Below are 19,338 nucleotides of genomic sequence, written 5' to 3' on the forward strand. Positions count from 1 at the left end.
ACACAGTACATCCTACACTGAATACTGACTTTTTACTTTTTTCTAAATATCCTCAGTATCTGTACAACCAGAGACTATCCAAGGAGTCATTAGATCCATAAAATGATGCTTACTCCTTGGTGGAAAAAAAAAAGCAAAAAAGAAAATTTAGCTTAAAAAACCCCACTAATGTCTTTTATTTACATAATGATGTGCCTCAAGGTAAGTTTGACATTATTCTGTTATTAAATAAGTACCTAGTGTGTGTACATAACGCAAATAGCAGATTATATCCTTTAGGGACATAGAAGAAGTAAATTCTGAAATAGAGCTAAATCGACTAGACAAAGCATAGGGAATAATTACAGTGTAAGTGTAAACTGACTATGAGTGTCCAAGGAAAAGGAGACCCTAAAATACTTTAATTTTGCTTAGGCCTTGAAAAAAGATAACAGTTCAACAGAACAACAGCAACAACAAAAACAAAAAACAAAAAAAGTGGTCAACTCACTTTAAGGGAAGCAAATAAAATGAAAGCTATTGAAAGGACAAGGCGCAGGGCGTGGTGGCACATGCCTTTAATCCCAGCACTCGGGAGGCAGAGGCAGGCGGATCGCTGTGAGTTCGAGGCCAGCCTGGTCTACAAAGTGAGTCCAGGACAGCCAAGGCTACACAGAGAAACCTTGTCTCGAAAAAAACAAACAAACAAACAAACAACAACAACAACAAAAAAAAAAAAAAAGAAAGAAAGAAAGAAAGGACAAGGCAAAGAATGGTTTAAGAACTAAATATGTGAGATAAAAGATAAAATAATAGTTGGGAATAAAATAAATGGAAAAACAATAATACAAAGTGTTCTTGGTGTCAGGCAAATCTCAGGACCCGTGGGATAACAAAGGCCTTCGCTACCAAGCATGGTGTCCCTGGTTCGACCCCTGGAACACACAGGGAAGGAGGAGGGACTTACCTCCCACAGTTGTCCAACCCCCACCCCAGTGTTATGGCACACACTGACCTCCACCCTGGTGTCGGGGCACACACTGACCTTCAACCTGGTGTCATGACACACACTGACCTCCAACCCAGTGTCAGGGCACACACTGACCGCTGACCCGGTGTCATGGCACACACATTGACCTCCATCCTGGTGTCGGGGCACACACTGACCTCCTCCCCGATGTCACAGCACACACCGACCCACCTATAAAATACATAAAAATGAAAATGTAGCATACAAACAGTCACTTTGATCCACAGTAGTTTTACAATCCGGGAAACAATCAGCTTTGCAGTCTAGAGGAGGGTAGAGAATGATCTGACAGGTCAGGCTAAATGTTCCGATTGGACCAGTTTCTGTGGGATAGGAAGGGCAGACGGAAGTGCAAATGCAGAGTGACTCCTCAGGGTCCCCAGTGCCTGTTAAGTCCCCAACAGACATCTGATTACCTTGGTCATAGTGAGAGTCTGGATTCACTGACTTCCAAAGGCCACTACTGAACTGGAGGGATGTCACGGGGCTTATGAACGCTTCCAGAGGACCTGAGTTTGGTTTCCAGCATCCATGTCTGTGGCTCACAACAGCCTGTAACTTGAGGTTGAGAATATTCAGTGGACGTTTCTGGTCTCTATAGTCGCTTGCATTCATGAGCACATGCAGATACTCTCTCTCTCTCTCTCTCTCTCTCTCTCTCACTGAAAAATAAAATATACCTTAAAGATGACTCTTATTCTCTTTGACCTCCAGTATTTTAAACTAATCATAATGGTTAAGGAGGAAATGACAACTAAAAGTTACATGAAGGTGTAACTTTCACACAGCAGTTTAAATGATGCTGCCAATCAAAGCTGAATATAGGACTATCAGAAAGATTGTTAGGTAGGTCAAGCAGGCGAGACACAAATGCCACCTCCGACTAAGTAGCGCAGCATCCTGAATTCTGAATATTTTCGCATAAACTGAAGAATGTTCCTTTTGTCTCCTTCTGCTGGTCCTGTTTAGTCTTTAAAAGGTTTATATGTTGAGCTAATTCTGACTTAACTAACACTCACTGTTTATTCAGGTGACAATCCTCCAGACAAGACCCCTAAGGTGCAGTTACTGATGACACATGAGGACGCGAAGCTCACCATTCTACTGAAACACATGAAAAACATCGTAAGTTCCTTCCCTGGCAAAAGAGACGTGAGCCATCCATTGGGCAGACAGCTGCCTCCTCTGGGCCGTTACTGTCAACATTAGTAAGAGGAATGGGTCTAACAACCAAGATTCAATGAGCACCAAGCAGCCACTGTCAATGGTTTTATCTCAGTGCGAACATGGTCTTTAAGGTAGAGCTATAGAAAATCTCACAGGGGAAGTCATCACATGCACACAGGACTCCATTCAAAATGAAGTTTGGGGGAAACCTGTGACTACTCGCCAAGAAAGCAGGAGTGGCTAGGGGGAAAAAGGCTGGTTTCAGGATTTTCTGTGGCTCCCACAGCTGAGCTCAGAGGAAGACCACTCACTCTGTCCTTCTGTGCAGTGGGATCCACACCTCCTGTGCTTCCACTGAGGATCTTCTCTGCGAAGCTAAGAGTTTCTTAAGGTTTCCACCCAAAAGTAACACTATACCTTTTTTTTTTCTTTAACTTAGTCACTACCTTCTGGTGTTATTTTTTAGCGGCATTTCTCTCTCCTCAAAAACTGGGACTTTGTTGTTTAGGGAGTTTGTTAGACATTCTTGAAGCATCTTTTTGTATTTTCTCTTTTTATCAAACATTTTATCTTTATTTCTTTAAATGGTCACTAGTACATTTTTTTCTATTCAGTATTTCTGTGTGTGAGTGCATGTTAGTGTGTGTGCTTGTGTGCATGCATGTGTGTGTTCACGAATATGTGTGCGCAATCACATTTGGTGGCTAGGAGTCGGGCCTTTTCCTCTGTCACTCTCCACCTTATTTTTCTGAGACAGTCTCTCATTGAGTCTGGAGCTTACTACTTGGCTGGGCTGGCTGGCCAGTGAGCCCCAAATAGCTATCTGCCTGCGCCTACATGCTCCCTTCCACCACCAGGGTGACAGAATTATGCTGCTGTGTACGGCCTTCGCTTGGGTGCTTAGAACCCAAACTCAAGTTCTGAGGCTTGAACATCAAGCACTTTCCCCACTGAGCCATCTTCCCAGCCCTTCCCTTCTTGATGCTGTGGTCTTGTTTTGATGTCTGTACACTGAGAAAGTAGATAGCTATTCCAGTCTTTGCGCTCTGTCTTTGTCAGGGAACATCCTTTAACACAGAAACCATGTCTAGAAATTCAGGGCAGGTTTTCCATTGTGCTAAACAGAAAGCTCACACAGTTTGTTTTAGTAAGGCTTATTTGAATAAAAGCACCTCAAGGCCATAATCCAGATTCAAGGTGAGAGAAAGTCAATTAGACATAAAAAATATATATACAGTACACACAGATATAAATGTGTGGGACCTTGAAGGGAAGGAGAAACTCCCCTTTAAGGCCACAAAAGAGCCTCATTAAGAATGAAAATCAGCTGGGCATGGTGGCACATGCCTTTAGTCTAAGCACTCTAGGGAGGCAGAGGCAGGTGGATCTAGAAAGAGAGTCCATGACAGCCAGAGCTGTTACACAGAGAAACCCTGTCTCAAAAAACAAAACAAAACAAAACAAAAATCTGAAAGAATTGGAGAAAGAGACACGGCAGTTGTCTTGGAGGCCAGAGAGCTTTCAGTGTCACGAGGTTAAGTAATGGATGATTGAACATGGGCATAGTAAACAGAAAATGGAAGCTAAACATCACCAGCTCCTCCACAGTTGCCCAAGGCTGACCAAACAGGCCCTCCATGTGACGTAACTACCAAAACACTGCACAGGATGTGAATCAGCCAGCTCAGTGTTGGCTCTATTCCTCACGCACATAAGTCCTTCAGGGTGTGTTTGGAAGGCTCTAAGAGAGCAGTCACTTCCCCACATGACATGTGTCTGGTGCACACTATATTGAATAAATATTTATTCTGTGAGCACATAATTGGCATAATTTGCAGGGGATACATCCGTCAGAAAACTTAGTATTAGCCAGAGATCCAAGGATGCTTCTTACTAATCTGTAGTGTTCACAGTTGGCAATTTTTGAAATATCTGGACACATATTTTTAAGTTTTGAGCATGTTTCACTTATTAAAGCAGTTATCTGAAAATGTAGCACCATCAACAAAAACCTTGCCTGCATAAAGCTCTGAGTTCAATCCCTCAACACTACATAAATCAGGCATGGTGACACACATATAAGATCCTAGCACATGGTGACAGAGGCAGGAGAATCAAAAGTTTAAGGTCATCCTCAGTTGTGTGGCACATTTGGGGCCAGCCTGATAGATGAAACGCTCTGTCCCCAAATGAAACAATCATCCTCCATTGCTTTGAATAAGAAAAATTGTTCTAAATCAGAATAACAGTTGTTCAAGAAATGTTTACATTGGGAAATGAAGACTCAGCCAAATATAATTTATGACTACGTGTGTGTTCATGGGTCTTGATCATCTATATCACCATGTGACAAAAGGAATGGTAAGGAATATTATTAAGTCAAAACATTTTGTATAAATTTGTTACATAGCCTTGAGAACTTGTTTTTAGCCTTGAGAACAGTCCCCTTAGAGATGATATAATTGTTTTGGTAATGTTGTCATTATTCAAACCAATTTAGACAAAGCCTATTGAAATTGCTTTCAGATCTAGAATATAAATCTCACAGTAAGCTGGGTGATATTTTTCAGTGGTCATGCCTAAATTTTGATCAAAAACAATATTAACTAAGTTGGTCACCCATTCCATTCAACGGATGAATTCCAAAATTGCTTTTGACAGTTTCCAACAATGCATTTTACACTCATGAAGCTGAGCCATGCCAATGAGGCCATTCAGAGCTAGTCTGATGAAGGAAGAAGAAGAATGGGAGTGGAAAGACCAAGAACTAGAGATGGAGCTAAAATGAATAATAAAGAGCCAACCGTCTTGGAGTCCCACTAGAGGTTCAAAGGGAGCTTGGCCGTGTGGGTTCAGCGCCTCATAACATTACCAATACTGTTTCAGTGCTCATCTCTGTCCACCTCTTGTCCTGTCTTCCTTCTTCCTTCCTTCCTCCCTTCCTTCCTTCCTTCCTTCCTTCCTGCCTCCCTTCATCCCTTTGTCCCTCCCTCCCTCCCTCCCTTCCTCCTTTCTCCCTCCCCCGCCTCTTATCTTTCTTGTTTTGTTTGCTCTCACTATATATTCTCCCTATATATTCTAGGCAGTCCTGGAACTTGCTCTGTGTGCTCAAGCTAGCAGCAATCCTCCTGCCTCAACCTCCAGAGTTCTGAGGTTACACAGGCATTCATTCCTGTGATATTGGTTCTCTTCTCCCCAGTCTGCGAACACTGAGAGAAGTCAGAATACCACGTTTCCGTTCCAGATCTTTTCTCTTTTCCCACCTCTAACTTCATAGATTCAAATCTTTCTTGTCTTTTCCTGTCTTGTCTTCCCTCTTTATGACTCAAGCTCTTTAGTCTCCCCAGCTCCAGAGCTATGTATACAGCTGGTTAGAATGCTTCTCAGAATCCCATAAGCATCTCAAACTCAGTATGTTCCAAATCTAACTTTTGATGGCTCTATTGTAGACATCCCATTGTTCCCATCACAGTCTCACTATCTGCCTTCAAACGACACACGTTGAAGCTTTTAGTCATTTCATTTCTCTTACAAGCTACATAGATCTTATTTGAAAATTCTGTTTGGGAAAAAAAAAACTCAAAGATCTAGAATTTTCCATCCATATTTCTTCAAATCGCCATCATCCACCACCTAGATCACTGTTGTAGCTTTATAAAGTTGTTTCCTTCTGATCTAGTAGTCAAAATATTGCTCCAAGGAGAAAAATGGGTTCCTGTGATTTTTTTTTTTCTTCTTAGTCTTTTGAAGTCTTATCTCACAATGAAATTAAGATACCTAATGACATATGAAGTTGTACAAGTCTGGTGTCCTTGACATGGTCAACTTCAAGTATGACCTCAGGCTCCCTCAATCACGAATGTCTCCTTGCTGTTCCTGGAATATGAAGACAAGTGCTGCCCCAGGAACTTTGTATGCACTGATGGCTCAGTCAAACATGTCGCACATGTCATTGTCATTCCTTCAGTGAGTCCTCTCTCATTGTAAGACTGCATTCCAATCCTCTTTTGTTTCCACTTCAAATCTTTCAAATACTTCATAAAAAGAAAAAACAGCAGATCATTTCTCATATAAACAAATAAGGACTAAGATTCTTCTCAACTTTTGAAAGTAGCCACAAAAATGCTCTGCATTTTTCAGACATTTTTTATTATCATTAAGTATGTGTGTACATGTGTGTGTATGTCTATATGTCTGTCTGTCGGTCTGTCTGTGCATTTGTGTGTGTGTGTGTGTGTGTGTGTATCTGTGTTCAGGTGCATGTGGGGGTAGGTTTCTATGGAAACCAGAGGCATCTGATGACATGGAGCTGCTGATAGAGGAGGTAGTGGATTACTCAGTGTGGGTGCTGAGAACCAAACTTGGGTCTGATGAATGAACAGCATACACTCTTAACTGCTGAGCCATCTCTGCTGCCTTCAGAGTTTTATTAAACCATTATTTTTCCTGCTTATCTGAAAATAGAGATTTCATTTTAATATAGAGGACATAAAAACATCTACAAATTCTTAAATTATTTTCTTTGCTTATTTCCAGCTCTAGCTAATTGTTATTTAATTTTAAAGCCTTTAATGTGTTCACATACCAAAGTAATCAGACTCCAGAAACTGTGCTTGATCTTATATTAATATTAAAATGAATTATGCCTGGAGTCCTGTTCTGTTATATTAAGTGTGATGAGAATTGTTTATCTTATATTAAATCTTTGAAGCTTTGTTCTAGGAACTCCATTCCTCCTGTGAGAACACAAGCTCAAAAATAATTGCTAAAAATATTCTTTCCTTTTCAAAGAAACCCAACATGAATTACTCTGGTGATCACAGCTGACAAATGACTACAATTATTTAGAAGCCAAGCCAAGATATATAACAGTATTTCGTTTTGTATGGCAAAGAAACATTGAACATTCAGATTTGCAATACTTTGTAACCCTCTAGGGTGTTTCCAGGCACCTCACCTTAGATATCCTTTCCCACCACTTGTGCAGTGTTCCAGTGTGTGTATCCTCCTGAGCTTACAGACTTCCCCAGTCTGTGTCATTTCTCCTCTTTCTTCTTCTCGCTGTGACACATTGTAAATAGTCCCAGGTCCTCAATGTCACCACTACAATGAAGTGAGTGGTTCCAAACCTCATCATTATGTTGCTCAAGTCGGGAGTTATTCAGAATGAGGAAAAAGTCATGTGCTGAGTCACAGGTGTTGCTTTGTTAGGAAATTGTTTCATAAGACATAAGAGAGGAGGAAACACTTGCTTATGAAACAAAGATAAGACAGAACAAGCAAAGCTCAAAAGTCCATGTGTTTCCTAGTTCACTTTAAGTGTTCTGCTTTGTTCATGAGGTTATTGGTCTCTTCCATTCATTTGCCAGTTTTATTATTTCAATTATGCATTTTTGGTATATTTTTTACTTCTTTATATGCTGTGGATATTAATTCCCAGTCAAATGAGTAGTTTCTAAAGAATCATTCCTATTTTATTGTCTGTCTTTCCACTCTTATTTCTTTTGCTGTGCTAAAGCTTTTAAAACTTTTCAGAAAATCACTGCTTATACCTAGAGATTGGAATCTTCTTCCTGTATTCACCTCGTAATTCAACAACACGTTAGGTATTTCATTGGATCTTTCCATAGTTTGAGCTGATTTTTGTTTGGGATGACATGTAATAATGTAGTTTCAGTCTTCTTTAATTTTATTTTGTTTGTGTGGGTGTTTTCCCTGCAAATATGTCTGAGGACCATGCTATTGCAGTGTCCACAGAGGCCATAAGAGTGCAACAAATCCCCTGAAACTGGAGGTACAGACCACTGTAAGCCACCATGTAGGTCCTGGGAATCGAACCCAGACCTCTGGGACAGGAGCCATCTCTTTAGACCCTAGTTTCATTCTTCTTTACATGCAAATACTATTTCCCAGGATCACCTGTTAGAAGAGTCTGTCATTTGCCTATATTTTTAAGTTGTTTTATTATTTTAAATTATGTGATGTGTGTGTGTGTGTGTGTGTGTGTGTGTGTGTGTGTGTGTGTGTATCCCCATCTATGCACACATGCATGCATGTGCCTGCGCTTGAGTTCAGGTACATGCAGGAGCCAGTAGAGGGCGCCATCTTCCCTGAAGCTGGCGTTACAGGCAATTGTGAACCTCCTGACCAGGGGTGCAGGAAACCAAACAGGGCCATCTGGAAGAGTAACACGCACTTTTCATTGCTGAGCCAGCTCTTCAGCACACACATTTCCCTGTATTGTAAAATCTTCTATGGAGTCAAACAGCAGTAACTGTGGGGGTTCTTGCTGCGTGTTCTAGTCCACTGCTCCACATGTTTGTTTCCATGCATGCTGGGTTCTGTTACTGGGGCTCTGCAGTAGAGTCTGAAGTCAGTCATTGGAATGCCTTCAGCGTTGTTCTTTCTGCTTCGAATTGTTTCAACAAGTCTGGGTCTTTGTAGTTCCTTATAAGTGCTATGACTTGGAGATAGATGGGGGTGGGTGAAGAATGTCACTGGAATGTTCCTGGGGTTTCCACTGGATCTGCGGTACACTTGGTTCTGTGGGCATTCCCCTGGTTGACTCAGCACCTGTATGATTATAGGAAGGCTGTCCAGCCTTTTAGGCCTTTCACTGTCTTTCTTCAGAGCTTGTGAATTTTCATCTTAGAAATCCTTAACATCTTCTGATAAGTTTACACCCCCATGTTACAATTTTTGTTACCTTCTATGAATAATAATGATTTCTCTTGACTGTTTTTTAGTGAGGTTTTGCTATATAGAAAAACTACTATTTTGGGTTTTTGGGGGGTTTCTTCTTCTTTTTTTTATTGTAATTTATTCACATTACATCTGGATTGTAATCCCCTCACTCTTATCTTCCTATTCTCCCCCTAACCTCCCCCCTATCTATTCCCAACCCCTAGACCTCTGACAGATGGCGTCCTCCTCTCCCACTGTCTGACCACAGCCTATCAGTCTCATCCAGACAGTCTGCACAGTTCCCACAGGGCCTCTCTTCCAAGGGGCAATGGTGAAATCCCAAGCACCAGCAATCCCTCTGCCTCTGCTTCCCCATGTGGAGAATGAGCTACCCATTGGCTACACCCGAACAAGGAATCCAGGTGCCCTGCCTGCACTGTCCTAGGTTGGTGCATCAGTCCGTGTAGGCGCCCTGGGTTCCGATCCGTCAGCCCTGATAGTCTTGTGGAGCGCCTGACCATGCCCCTCCCTGTCCTCCCATCCCCCAACTCTTCCATACAACTCGCAGCTCTTCGCCCAGGGTCCGGCTGCAATGGATGGAACCAGAAAAACTACTCATTTTGTGTGTTGGTTTTATATACTGCTACTTTGATGAATGTACTTATAATCCTTAATGCTGACTGTTTTTCAAAGAAAAAAAAAATCAATCCTACATTTTCTATACACTTACCTGCATCAATCTTTTTAACACCAACAGATTTAATATGTTTTTGTTTTTTACTTTTGTTCCCAGGTATCTATAAGACTTTGGTATCCATATGTTCTCAAATTGTTCTTTGCATTAATCTTTTAAATACCTCTCGCCTCTTACAGATTTAAGACAGATAAAACTTATAATGACTCAATAAAGGATGGCTATAGCGTCTGCCTTTAAAGGAGATTGTTTCCAATATTCAGGGCCCTGACTCTAATCTCCCCATTTAATATCTTGTAATTTCAAAGATAATACTCATTTCCCTCTAAATTTAAATCTCTATATTTTTTTTTCTTTTCTCTTTTTGTTTTTTCAAGACAAGGTTTTTTCTGTGTGGCCTTGGTTGTCTAGACTTGCCTTGAGGACCAGGCTGGTCTTGAATTCACAGTGATACAGTGATCCGCCTGTTTCTGACTTCCTAAGTGCTGGGATAAAAGGCATGGGTCACCATACTTAAATTGCTATTTTTTAATCTTTCTCTCCACTTACACACTTTTAACTGTCTTATAGACATTTGTACTCTGATATATTTCTGTCTCAGAAATTCCAAATTTCTCCTCTACTTTCCGTGAAAACTGTTTCTAACTCTGAGATTACTTAATTACTTTGACTTTCTACAACACCTTTGATTAAAACGTCACTATTATTTATTTTCTATATTTCAACTCCTTTTTAATTCTTATATGTAATTATCAACAAATCCATTCAATTTCCTTTTACATCTATTATTCTCAAAGTGTTTTCAGTATTTTCTCTTCATCCGTGAGTTCTTTGATTGTTACATTTCTTCTTTTGTTTTACTCTCTCAGACATGACCAAACCTTCACTCTGTCATATGACCTTGTACTCTACACAATTCATACTCAAGAATTGCAGAATCAAGTTACAAAAAAAAAAATCACCAAAAATTTTCCTATAATGTTTTAGGTGATTGTAAGATTTTGTGTAGGCACATTCATAGCCCTCCTGGAGCACTGCAGCCCACAGGACACAAGCTCTAGTTTCTGGCCTAAGTAACAAAAGCTGGAGAGAAGAAAATTAAAAAAAAAAAACTGTTACAATATTTATACATAAGAGAAGACTGCAAGACAATAGCCAGCTCTAACTTTAAATTCTTTAACGTGTCCTAAAGGCATTTTATTTATCACTGTATTAGGGGTGTCCAAACACATATTTAATAATTAGGTTCCAAGTGTTTTAAGAACATCACCTTTCATTGAGCATGCTAAAGGACTCTTCAGTAACAGGAAATATTAAAATATGTGGGAACTCTTACAGACTCGGAGTTAAAACTGGAGTCCAAGGCCAATGGGCCTCAGCTCCTAGGTTCCTTTTATCCCATCTCCTTAGCCTATTTAGTACAGCAACCTCAGGGGACACTTCCTGTGTGAGCAGTCTAAAGGTCCTGTGGCCTGTCACAGTCCATCAGAAGCCTGGCCATTCACATACAGCTAATTAGAAGTCTGCAAATGAGCAGTCCTTGCCTCCTTACCTTCTGATGCATGACTGACATGTGGGAGAATGAAAACTCCATGCAGAACTCTAGAATAATTCCCACCTGTTCTCTGTGCATGTACAGTTTGTCTGAGTACACCTGCACTCTGCATGTGTGCACTTTGTCTGAGTACACCTGCTCTCTGTGCCTGTGTGCACTTTGTCTGACTACAATGAAAGCTTTTAACCAATGCAATGTTTCAAAAATTCTCAGGCATTTCTAGACCTAGTTCACCTAAAGAAAGTTGTGTAACTGTAGTCATAAAAGTATATGTTTAAATTTTTGCCCAAGATCTTACAACTAAGGATAGAAATTTAAAGCCTTCAAAACTCGGAGCTCTTATTATTTAATCTGGATTTTATGAGTAGTGTTTGGTTATCCCACTAATGCACATTTAGATTGAAAATAGATCAGTAGACGTTATCTGAATTAAATAGCATGGAAAAACCTGTAAGAATGAAACACAATCTCAGTCATCTATGGGTAAAATATAAACCTAAACACAGGCATCTTTTAATTTCCAGAAGGACAAAAGAGAAATGTGGGTAAAACAGTATTTGAAACATAATTATGTCTCTGACTCCTATGCCTGCTCATGAGACCCTTCTCCTCCGACTGGCTGGCCTCCTCCAGTCCTGATACGAGGGGTTAAGCCTAGTCTTGTTGCATCTTGGTATGCTGTAGTCAGCTGGTGTCACTGGGAGTCCTGCTCTTTTATGAAGGGAAATTGAGGAGCAGTGATTCTGGGGGAGACAGGAGGTGGGAGGACTAGGAGAAGGGGAGGAAGGGGAGGCCGCAGTCTGGATGTCTTGTATGAGAGAAGAATTTTTTAAAAAATAACCTAACCTCCCAAATTTTCCAAAATTTAATGAAATATTTAAAATTATAAGTTAAAAACCTCACTGAGTAACAGAAAAGAAAAGTTCAAAGAGAATTGCGTGTTTAAATGCCGAAGTCAAGTGCAAAAGGACATGGCGAGTCCTCAGGTAGTGAGAGGAAAGGAACACACAGGCAAAATGCAGTCATGTGGGAAGGAAGCACCTGGAAAACACAGAAGCTGGACGGTAACACAGGGTCTTCTAAGTCACCAAAAAAGGAATCTTCAACTTGGGGTTTAATGAGCAAAGATAATGTCTTCAGAGACAGTGGGGGGAAAAATACACATAGTCAGAGGGAGAAAACGGGGGGAACAAAGACAAGGGGGCACCACTACAAACAAACTAAAATGCTATATATTTTTTTTAAAAAAATTTTTATTAATTTATTCTTGTTACATCTCAATGGTTATCCCATCCCTTGTATCCTCCCATTCTTCCCTCCCTCCCATTTTCCCCTTACTCCCCTCCCCTACGACTGTTCCTGAGGGGGATTACCTCCCCCTGTATATGCTCATAGGGTATCAAGTCTCTTCTTGGTAACCTGCTGTCCTTCCTCTGAGTGCCACCAGGTCTCCCCCTCCAGGGGACATGGTCAAATGTGAGGCACCAGAGTACGTGAGAAAGTCATATCCCACTCTCCACTCAACTGTGGAGAATGTTCTGACCATTGGCTAGATCTGGGTAGGGGTTTAAAGTTTACCGCCTGTATTGTCCTTGGCTGGTGCCTTAATTTGAGTGGGACCCCTGGGCCCAAATCTGCCTATCATAATGTTCTACTTGTAGGTTTCTAGGACACTCTGGATCCTTCTACTTTGCTATTCTCCCATGCTTCTCTCATCTAGAGTCCCAATAGGATGTCCTCCCCTCTGTCCCAGTTTCCTGGTAAGTAAAGGCTTTCATGGGACATGCCCCTTGGGCTAGTATGCAGATATAAGTGAGTATATACCATTTGAGTCTTTCTGCTTCTGGGTTAACTCACTCATTATGATCATTTCTAGCTCAATCCATTTGTCCACAAATTTCAGGAATTCCTTGTTTTTAATAGCTGAGTAGTATTCCATAGTGTATATGTACCACAGTTTCTTTATCCATTCTTCTACTGAGGGACACTTAGGCTGTTTCCGTGTTCTGGCTATTATGAATAAGGCTGCTATGAACATGGTTGAGCAAAGTTTCTTGTTGTGTGCTGGTGCATCTTCTGGGTATATTCCAAGGAGTGGAATAGCTGGGTCTTGAGGAAGCCCTATTCCCATTTTTCTGAGATAGCACCAGATAGATTTCCAAAGTGACTGTACTAGTTTGCATTCCCACCAGCAATGAAGGAGTGTTCCTCTCTCCCCACATCCTTGCCAGCATGTGGTGTCAAAAAGCTATATTTTTATGTCTCTTATTACAAGTTTTCTAAGGTGAAAACTAAGGCAATAGCTTGAAATAGTTAGCCTTCCTAACACAGGTGTTTGGAGCTGTGGTTTTTCACTTGAGCACCCTTTTCACTGTAGACTTCAAATGCTGATGTGCTGCTTTTCACTGTCCTTCAGTTTGAAATTATTATAATTCCTTTTCTGATTCAATCTTTGTGAACTTTTTGGATATATGATGTTTCATTACCAACTATTTGGAAAATTTAGAAATGGGCCTGTCTTTAGTATCTACTTTACTTCTGTTGTGGTCCTAAGACAGCTTAAAAGTCAGAGAAAACTGAGTAATATTCCATAGTGTAAATGTACCACAGTTTCTTTATCCATTCTTCAACTGAGGGACATTTAGATTGTTTTCAGTTTTTGGCTATTATGAATAAGACTGATATGAACATGGGGAGGCCTGATGGCACTCAGAAAAAGGATAAGCAAGCTACCAGGATGAGACTTGATAGGCTGTGACCTTATGGTGGGAAAAAGGTCCCCTTCTGTCACAGACCTAGGGGAGGGGGAAAGGGTGAAAGAGGGAGGGAGGGAGGAACGGGAAGATAAAAGTGAGGGGATAACAATTGAGATGTAATCTGAATAAATTAATAAAATAAATCTTTTTTTAAACATCAGAGAAAACTGAGGTAACTGGAGAATCAAAGACACCCAGTCCCCTCAAGAAACGGGCTGGGAATCAAAACCATCAATAAAACTTATAAAGTCAAACTTGCTTAAAGAGATGGGTCTTGTTTCTAAGCTTTCTGTAAATTAAGGGTATTATAAACAACAAGTTAGGACTTGGTCATGTAGCTCAGCTGGTGGAGCATTCACTTATCACACTCCAAAGCTCAACCTTGCACCACAGCAAGAAATCGAAAACAAAACAAAACAACACAACACAATAGCAAAGATAAATCCGAGCCCATGGGAGGAAGAAGCAGAGGATCAGAAGAAGTTAGTTCGAGGACGTATTTCATATGATCTGAATTTCTTCCGATCGACTGAGCCTTATGTCAGGCTGAGAACATGAGAGTCCTTGGTAAACACTGCACGTGTGACCATAAGGACTGTGAACTGCCACTGCTAGGGGAGGGGTTTGGCCATGCTGGTGAATTATTACATTATTAATAATGTAATATTATTAAATTATTAGTCAGTATTGGAGGTTCTGTGTATATTAGTTCTGTGAATCACTAAGAGATGAGTGTGAAAATCACTAACACACACACAATGCTTCCTGAACATTTGCATTATGTCCTCTGCATTCCTGTCACTTATCTCTGTCCCCGCTGGTACCTTCAACTCTCACCGTCCTTTGTTAGATTGTGCTATAATTGTGGATAATTTTGCTTTCTCCTGATGATATTAATATGTCGTTTCTCTCTGTTTACTTTTCTTTGTGTCTTTCTTTGTCCTTCTTGTTGGGTTTCATGGTTTGGTGGACAGGATCCCACAGTAGAAGCCAAGGCTTGATGCTAGGTGTCGTCTTCTGTTTCTCTTTGCCTTTTTTTGAGACAGAGTCTTACTGAACTTGGGGCTTTCCATGTAAGCAAACCTGGCTGGCAAGTGAGCCACCTTGATTCCTTTGTCTCCAACCTGCCAATATTGGGCTTGCATGTGGGAAGCACCACAGCCTGATTTTTGTGTAGATGGTGAGGATTGAACTCACGTCCTCATGCTTGGGCAGTCAATGCTTTACACAGTGAGCCATCTCTCCAGCACCCGGTCTATTGCCTTTAGCTTTATTAGATACCATCTACTGTTTCTTGCCTCATAACTCAGTCCTAAGCTTATTAATTCCAACATGTTTCTCACACAATTTGGGCTATTGACATAGATACATCACAAACCGATGTATTTATTTGAATTATGAAAATATTTCCAACAGGACTTATGAGCTTCTGGGTTAAATAGGCAAACAACTCTTTGGGCGCCTTAAAGTATTCATTTGCCCTTCACAGTTCAGTCTCTCCCTGCACCAACAAGTGCAAGGCAGTACGCATCTAATCTTCCAATGCTTTATTGTTGTGCATAACTTCTCAGTTTAACACCATGTGGTCATCTCCAGCTTGTACACTGTCCTTCGGACCTGGTGATAGAAGTCAGAGGTCCAAAGAGTTGGGTTCACTGGGATCAGTTTAATAAATTTAAAACAAGAATATAATTACCAGAGAACCCAACAGCCTGAGTTCGGTTCCCAGGGTCCCTATGGGTAATCACAAGGATCTCGAAGCCCAGAGTCAGTGATCGCTCAGAAATCCAGAGGGGAACCAAAAAGAATATAATTACCAGCTAACTCACAAACAACTCATCAGCCTTTTCTACTGATTAGATTCTAAAGCATAAGTGAAGCTTAAAGCCTCACTTCTCACATGTTACTAAGACTGAGGAAGAACAAAACCTTGACAAATTTCACACAGCACTTCGATGACGAAGTCTGGGGCTCTGATTAGAATTCTGGGTTTACAGAAGCAATCCGATCTATATTTACCGAGTCAGAAAAGGTGTTTAATCTACCAGAGTTCAACTTCTGTGAGCTGTTAAAGATGGTAAGCTAGAGATAAAATATTTTTAAATGCAGCTGTTCCTTGGTGTCCGTGGGGATTGGTTGTAGAACCCTCTTGAAGATGCTAGTTCCCTTATACTAAATGTTATAATTTTGCAGGTAACCCACACAAATAGTATATACTCAAACCATCTCTAGATTGCTTATAATGCCAACTATAGTATGGATATTATAGAAATAGCTGCTATGTTGCATATATGTAATATGATGAGTGAAAATATGTATTTTCAGCATAGACACAATTTAAAACTCATTTTTTTTTATTTTTATTTTTTTATTTTTTTTATTTTTTTTTTATTAATTTATTCTTGTTACATCTCAATGTTTATCCCATCCCTTGTATCCTCCCATTCCTCCCCCCGCCATTTTCCCATTATTCCCCTCCCCTATGACTGTTCCTGAGGGGGATTATGTCCCCCTATATATTCTCATAGGGTATCAAGTCTCTTCTTGGCTACTTGCTGTCCTTCCTCTGAGTGCCACCAGGTCTCCCCCTCCAGGGGACATGGTCAAATGTGAGGCACCAGAGTACGTGAGAAAGTCGTATCACACTCTCCACTCAACTGTGGAGAATATTCTGACCATTGGCTAGATCTGGGAAGGGGTTTAAAGTTTACCTCCTGTATTGTCCTTGGCTGGTGCCTTAGTTAAAACTCATTTTTGATCTGTGGTTGTTTGCATCCAAACTCAAAAACCATGGCATCCACAGATGAAGAAGACTGGTTTGCCCCCCCCCCTTTCTCACCTCCCCACATCGTGTGTAGGCAGATGTGCTGCGTGTAGGTGGGGTTCATGCACATTCACACACATGTACATGCACGTTGATGAGGTTATTTCTATCTTTGGAGACAGGACTGGAGAGATGATTCTGCAATTACGATTACAGCTTACACTGCTCATGCAGAATACCAGAGTTTGCTTCCCAGAAGCCATGTTGGGTGACTCATAGCTGCCCATAACGATAGCTAAAGGGATCGTCTGGCCATTGCACGCACATGCAAGTGCACACACACTCACATACATGTCATTTAAAACACCATTGCACGCTCATGCAAGTGCACACACACACGCATGTCATCTAAAACATGAAAATAAATCTTGTTAGAAAGAAAAATAAAATATGTTTATGTCTTGACTGCTTTTTCACGGACCACACGAAGTTTTAAGTACATGATAATTAGATCGTTAAAACAATTTTTAAAAAATAATGCTTGAAAGTCATACTTGACCAATGAGATCCTATGAATGGCTTAAATTAGCATGAAATGAAGCAGGAGAGCATTGTGATTTCACTCATGAAACCTGAAGTCATTCCACTCACACTGCCCAACACACACGTGTTGGAGAGATGACTGAACTGTTTAAGTAAAGGAGAAAAAAGAAGAGTGCCAGGTGCCTCTGTCTTCCACTTCTGCTGCTATTTGTTACACACCAGCTAGTCTGATGACTGACTTGACCACAGGCGTTCCCATTTGTCAGGCACATAGACGGGTGAGAAGATGTTTTTATCACGTTCTTCTGTTTCAGGTGTCCATCTCCGGCTTTGAAAAATCCTATCGGATTTTAATTACGGTCAGTTGATTCTCACTGAAGCTTGTATTATCCAATAATTGGAGACATTTAAGTTTAAAATGATGGAAAATTCTCATAAATTATTCATTGGAAAGATAATAACGGATTAAACACAATTAAGCTTTGGGTTACCATAATGAAGGCTCCAAAGCGTCTGGTGGCTTTAAGGCATCTGCATCTTCATCACTCTTCCTAGAAATCCTGATCTAGAGGCACTCTGATCATTTTATTTTCTTCATGAAGACTCATATAAGGCTGTGGTTAGACACAGGGTCTATAGTAAAACCTCCAACGAAGTAAAAAAACACTCACCTGTGCATAATTTTTAGAAAGAGGTCCAGGGCAACTAGATGGCTCAGTGAGTAAAAGCACTTGCTGCTAAGACTGCCCATTTAAGACTGACCCCCCGGACCTGGATGGTAGAAGGGAAAAAATTGACTGCCTCGGGTTGTTCTCTGGCTTCCACATGTGTGCCATGGCATAAAGGGACACATACATACATAATACATACATATATACATACATACATACATACATACATACATACATACACACACACACACCAATGTGATACAAATAATTCAAAGCAAAGGCTTTAATCATAGTAAATATTATGGGGAACCTGAGAAAGTATTATCAGAATCCATGGAAAATAAGGATCTTGCATTCATTACCCTGGTGGAAATACTTGAGGGTTGTTGGCATACTCTACAGTGTCAGGGGACATTAGTTATTTTACAAACAATGTAAAGTGTGCAGATTTTCCCTTGTCATTTATCTTCTTTTTGCGAATATCCCTTTGTATCCTCTCCCTTTTGGTAAGTAGCTGTCTTTCTAGAACCTTCACTTCTGCGTTTAAGAACCGTAGTATTAGTAACATGGGAAGCCATCTGAAATGCTACATGCAATCCCTAGCAATATGTTGAGGCAGAACATTAGTGTATTCAATTATTCATGCAAGTAAAATGAGATCAGTTAGAAGTCAACATCAAGACCAAAGAGTTACTAATATTCTAACATACATTTTAAATCCAACCAAGCCGCTCATCTCCATTTTTTATTCTTGACATAAGGAAGAAATCATGCCACTAGTAAATTTTAAGGCTATCTGAAACCCTTCATTCTATTCTTATAGACCAATGGGACACCTTTTAAAAAATATTTATGAAAGGTATAGGGGTGTGCACGTGAGTGTGGTGGTATGTTTGCCAATGCGCGTGTGGAGGTCAGAGGTCAACATCATATATCTTCTTCTCCAGCCTTAGTTTTTGAGACAGAGTCTCTCACTGAACATGGAGCTCATTAACTCGCAATCTGGCCAGCCAATGCCCACCATCCTCCAGGCTCCATCTCCCAGCACTGACCTCACGAACATGTGTCACCAAGCCCAGCTTATATAGGGTCTATACAATCTCAAGTACAGATACATGCCAATGAACAATTTACCCATCTTCCCAGCCTCCTAAGATTTTTTTAAATGATTCATCAGGTGTCACTAAAATCCTTCAGTGCCCTATTAAATTTAGGCAATTGTCAAGTACTGTTAGTGAAGCATTGCTTTTATTATTCTTTTATTTTATTGTTATTGTAAGGCAGGGTCTCCTGAAGCCCAAACTAATCCCAATCTCAAGGTCCTTCTGCTTTTAACAACCCCCCCCCCCAGTGCAGGAATTACTGGCATGTAACACCTCACTCATAGAGGCAGTGATTTTAAAGCACTGAAAGCTTGTTAACAAGACCGCGTATGTACACTTGACAAAACAGTAGCAGACTTGTTTGAGACACTGATTTCATCTGTGGAGAATAG

At 40.6% G+C, this 19,338-nt stretch overlaps 1 protein-coding gene across 1 annotated transcript in view; it reads left to right on the top strand.

Annotated features, from left to right (window-relative positions):
- The window catches only part of Pik3c2g (phosphatidylinositol-4-phosphate 3-kinase catalytic subunit type 2 gamma), a 297,903-nt gene that overhangs the window by 264,068 nt on the left and 14,497 nt on the right, over positions 1-19,338 (top strand). Inside the window, exon 31 of the mRNA XM_051155525.1 lies at positions 2,040-2,134. Coding sequence (XP_051011482.1) covers positions 2,040-2,134 — 95 coding nt within the window. The remainder of the gene's footprint in view (positions 1-2,039; positions 2,135-19,338) is intronic.

The sequence above is a fragment of the Acomys russatus genome, chromosome 13 (genome assembly GCF_903995435.1).
Source record: "Acomys russatus chromosome 13, mAcoRus1.1, whole genome shotgun sequence".
In the NCBI taxonomy this organism is placed as follows: Eukaryota; Metazoa; Chordata; class Mammalia; order Rodentia; family Muridae; genus Acomys; species Acomys russatus.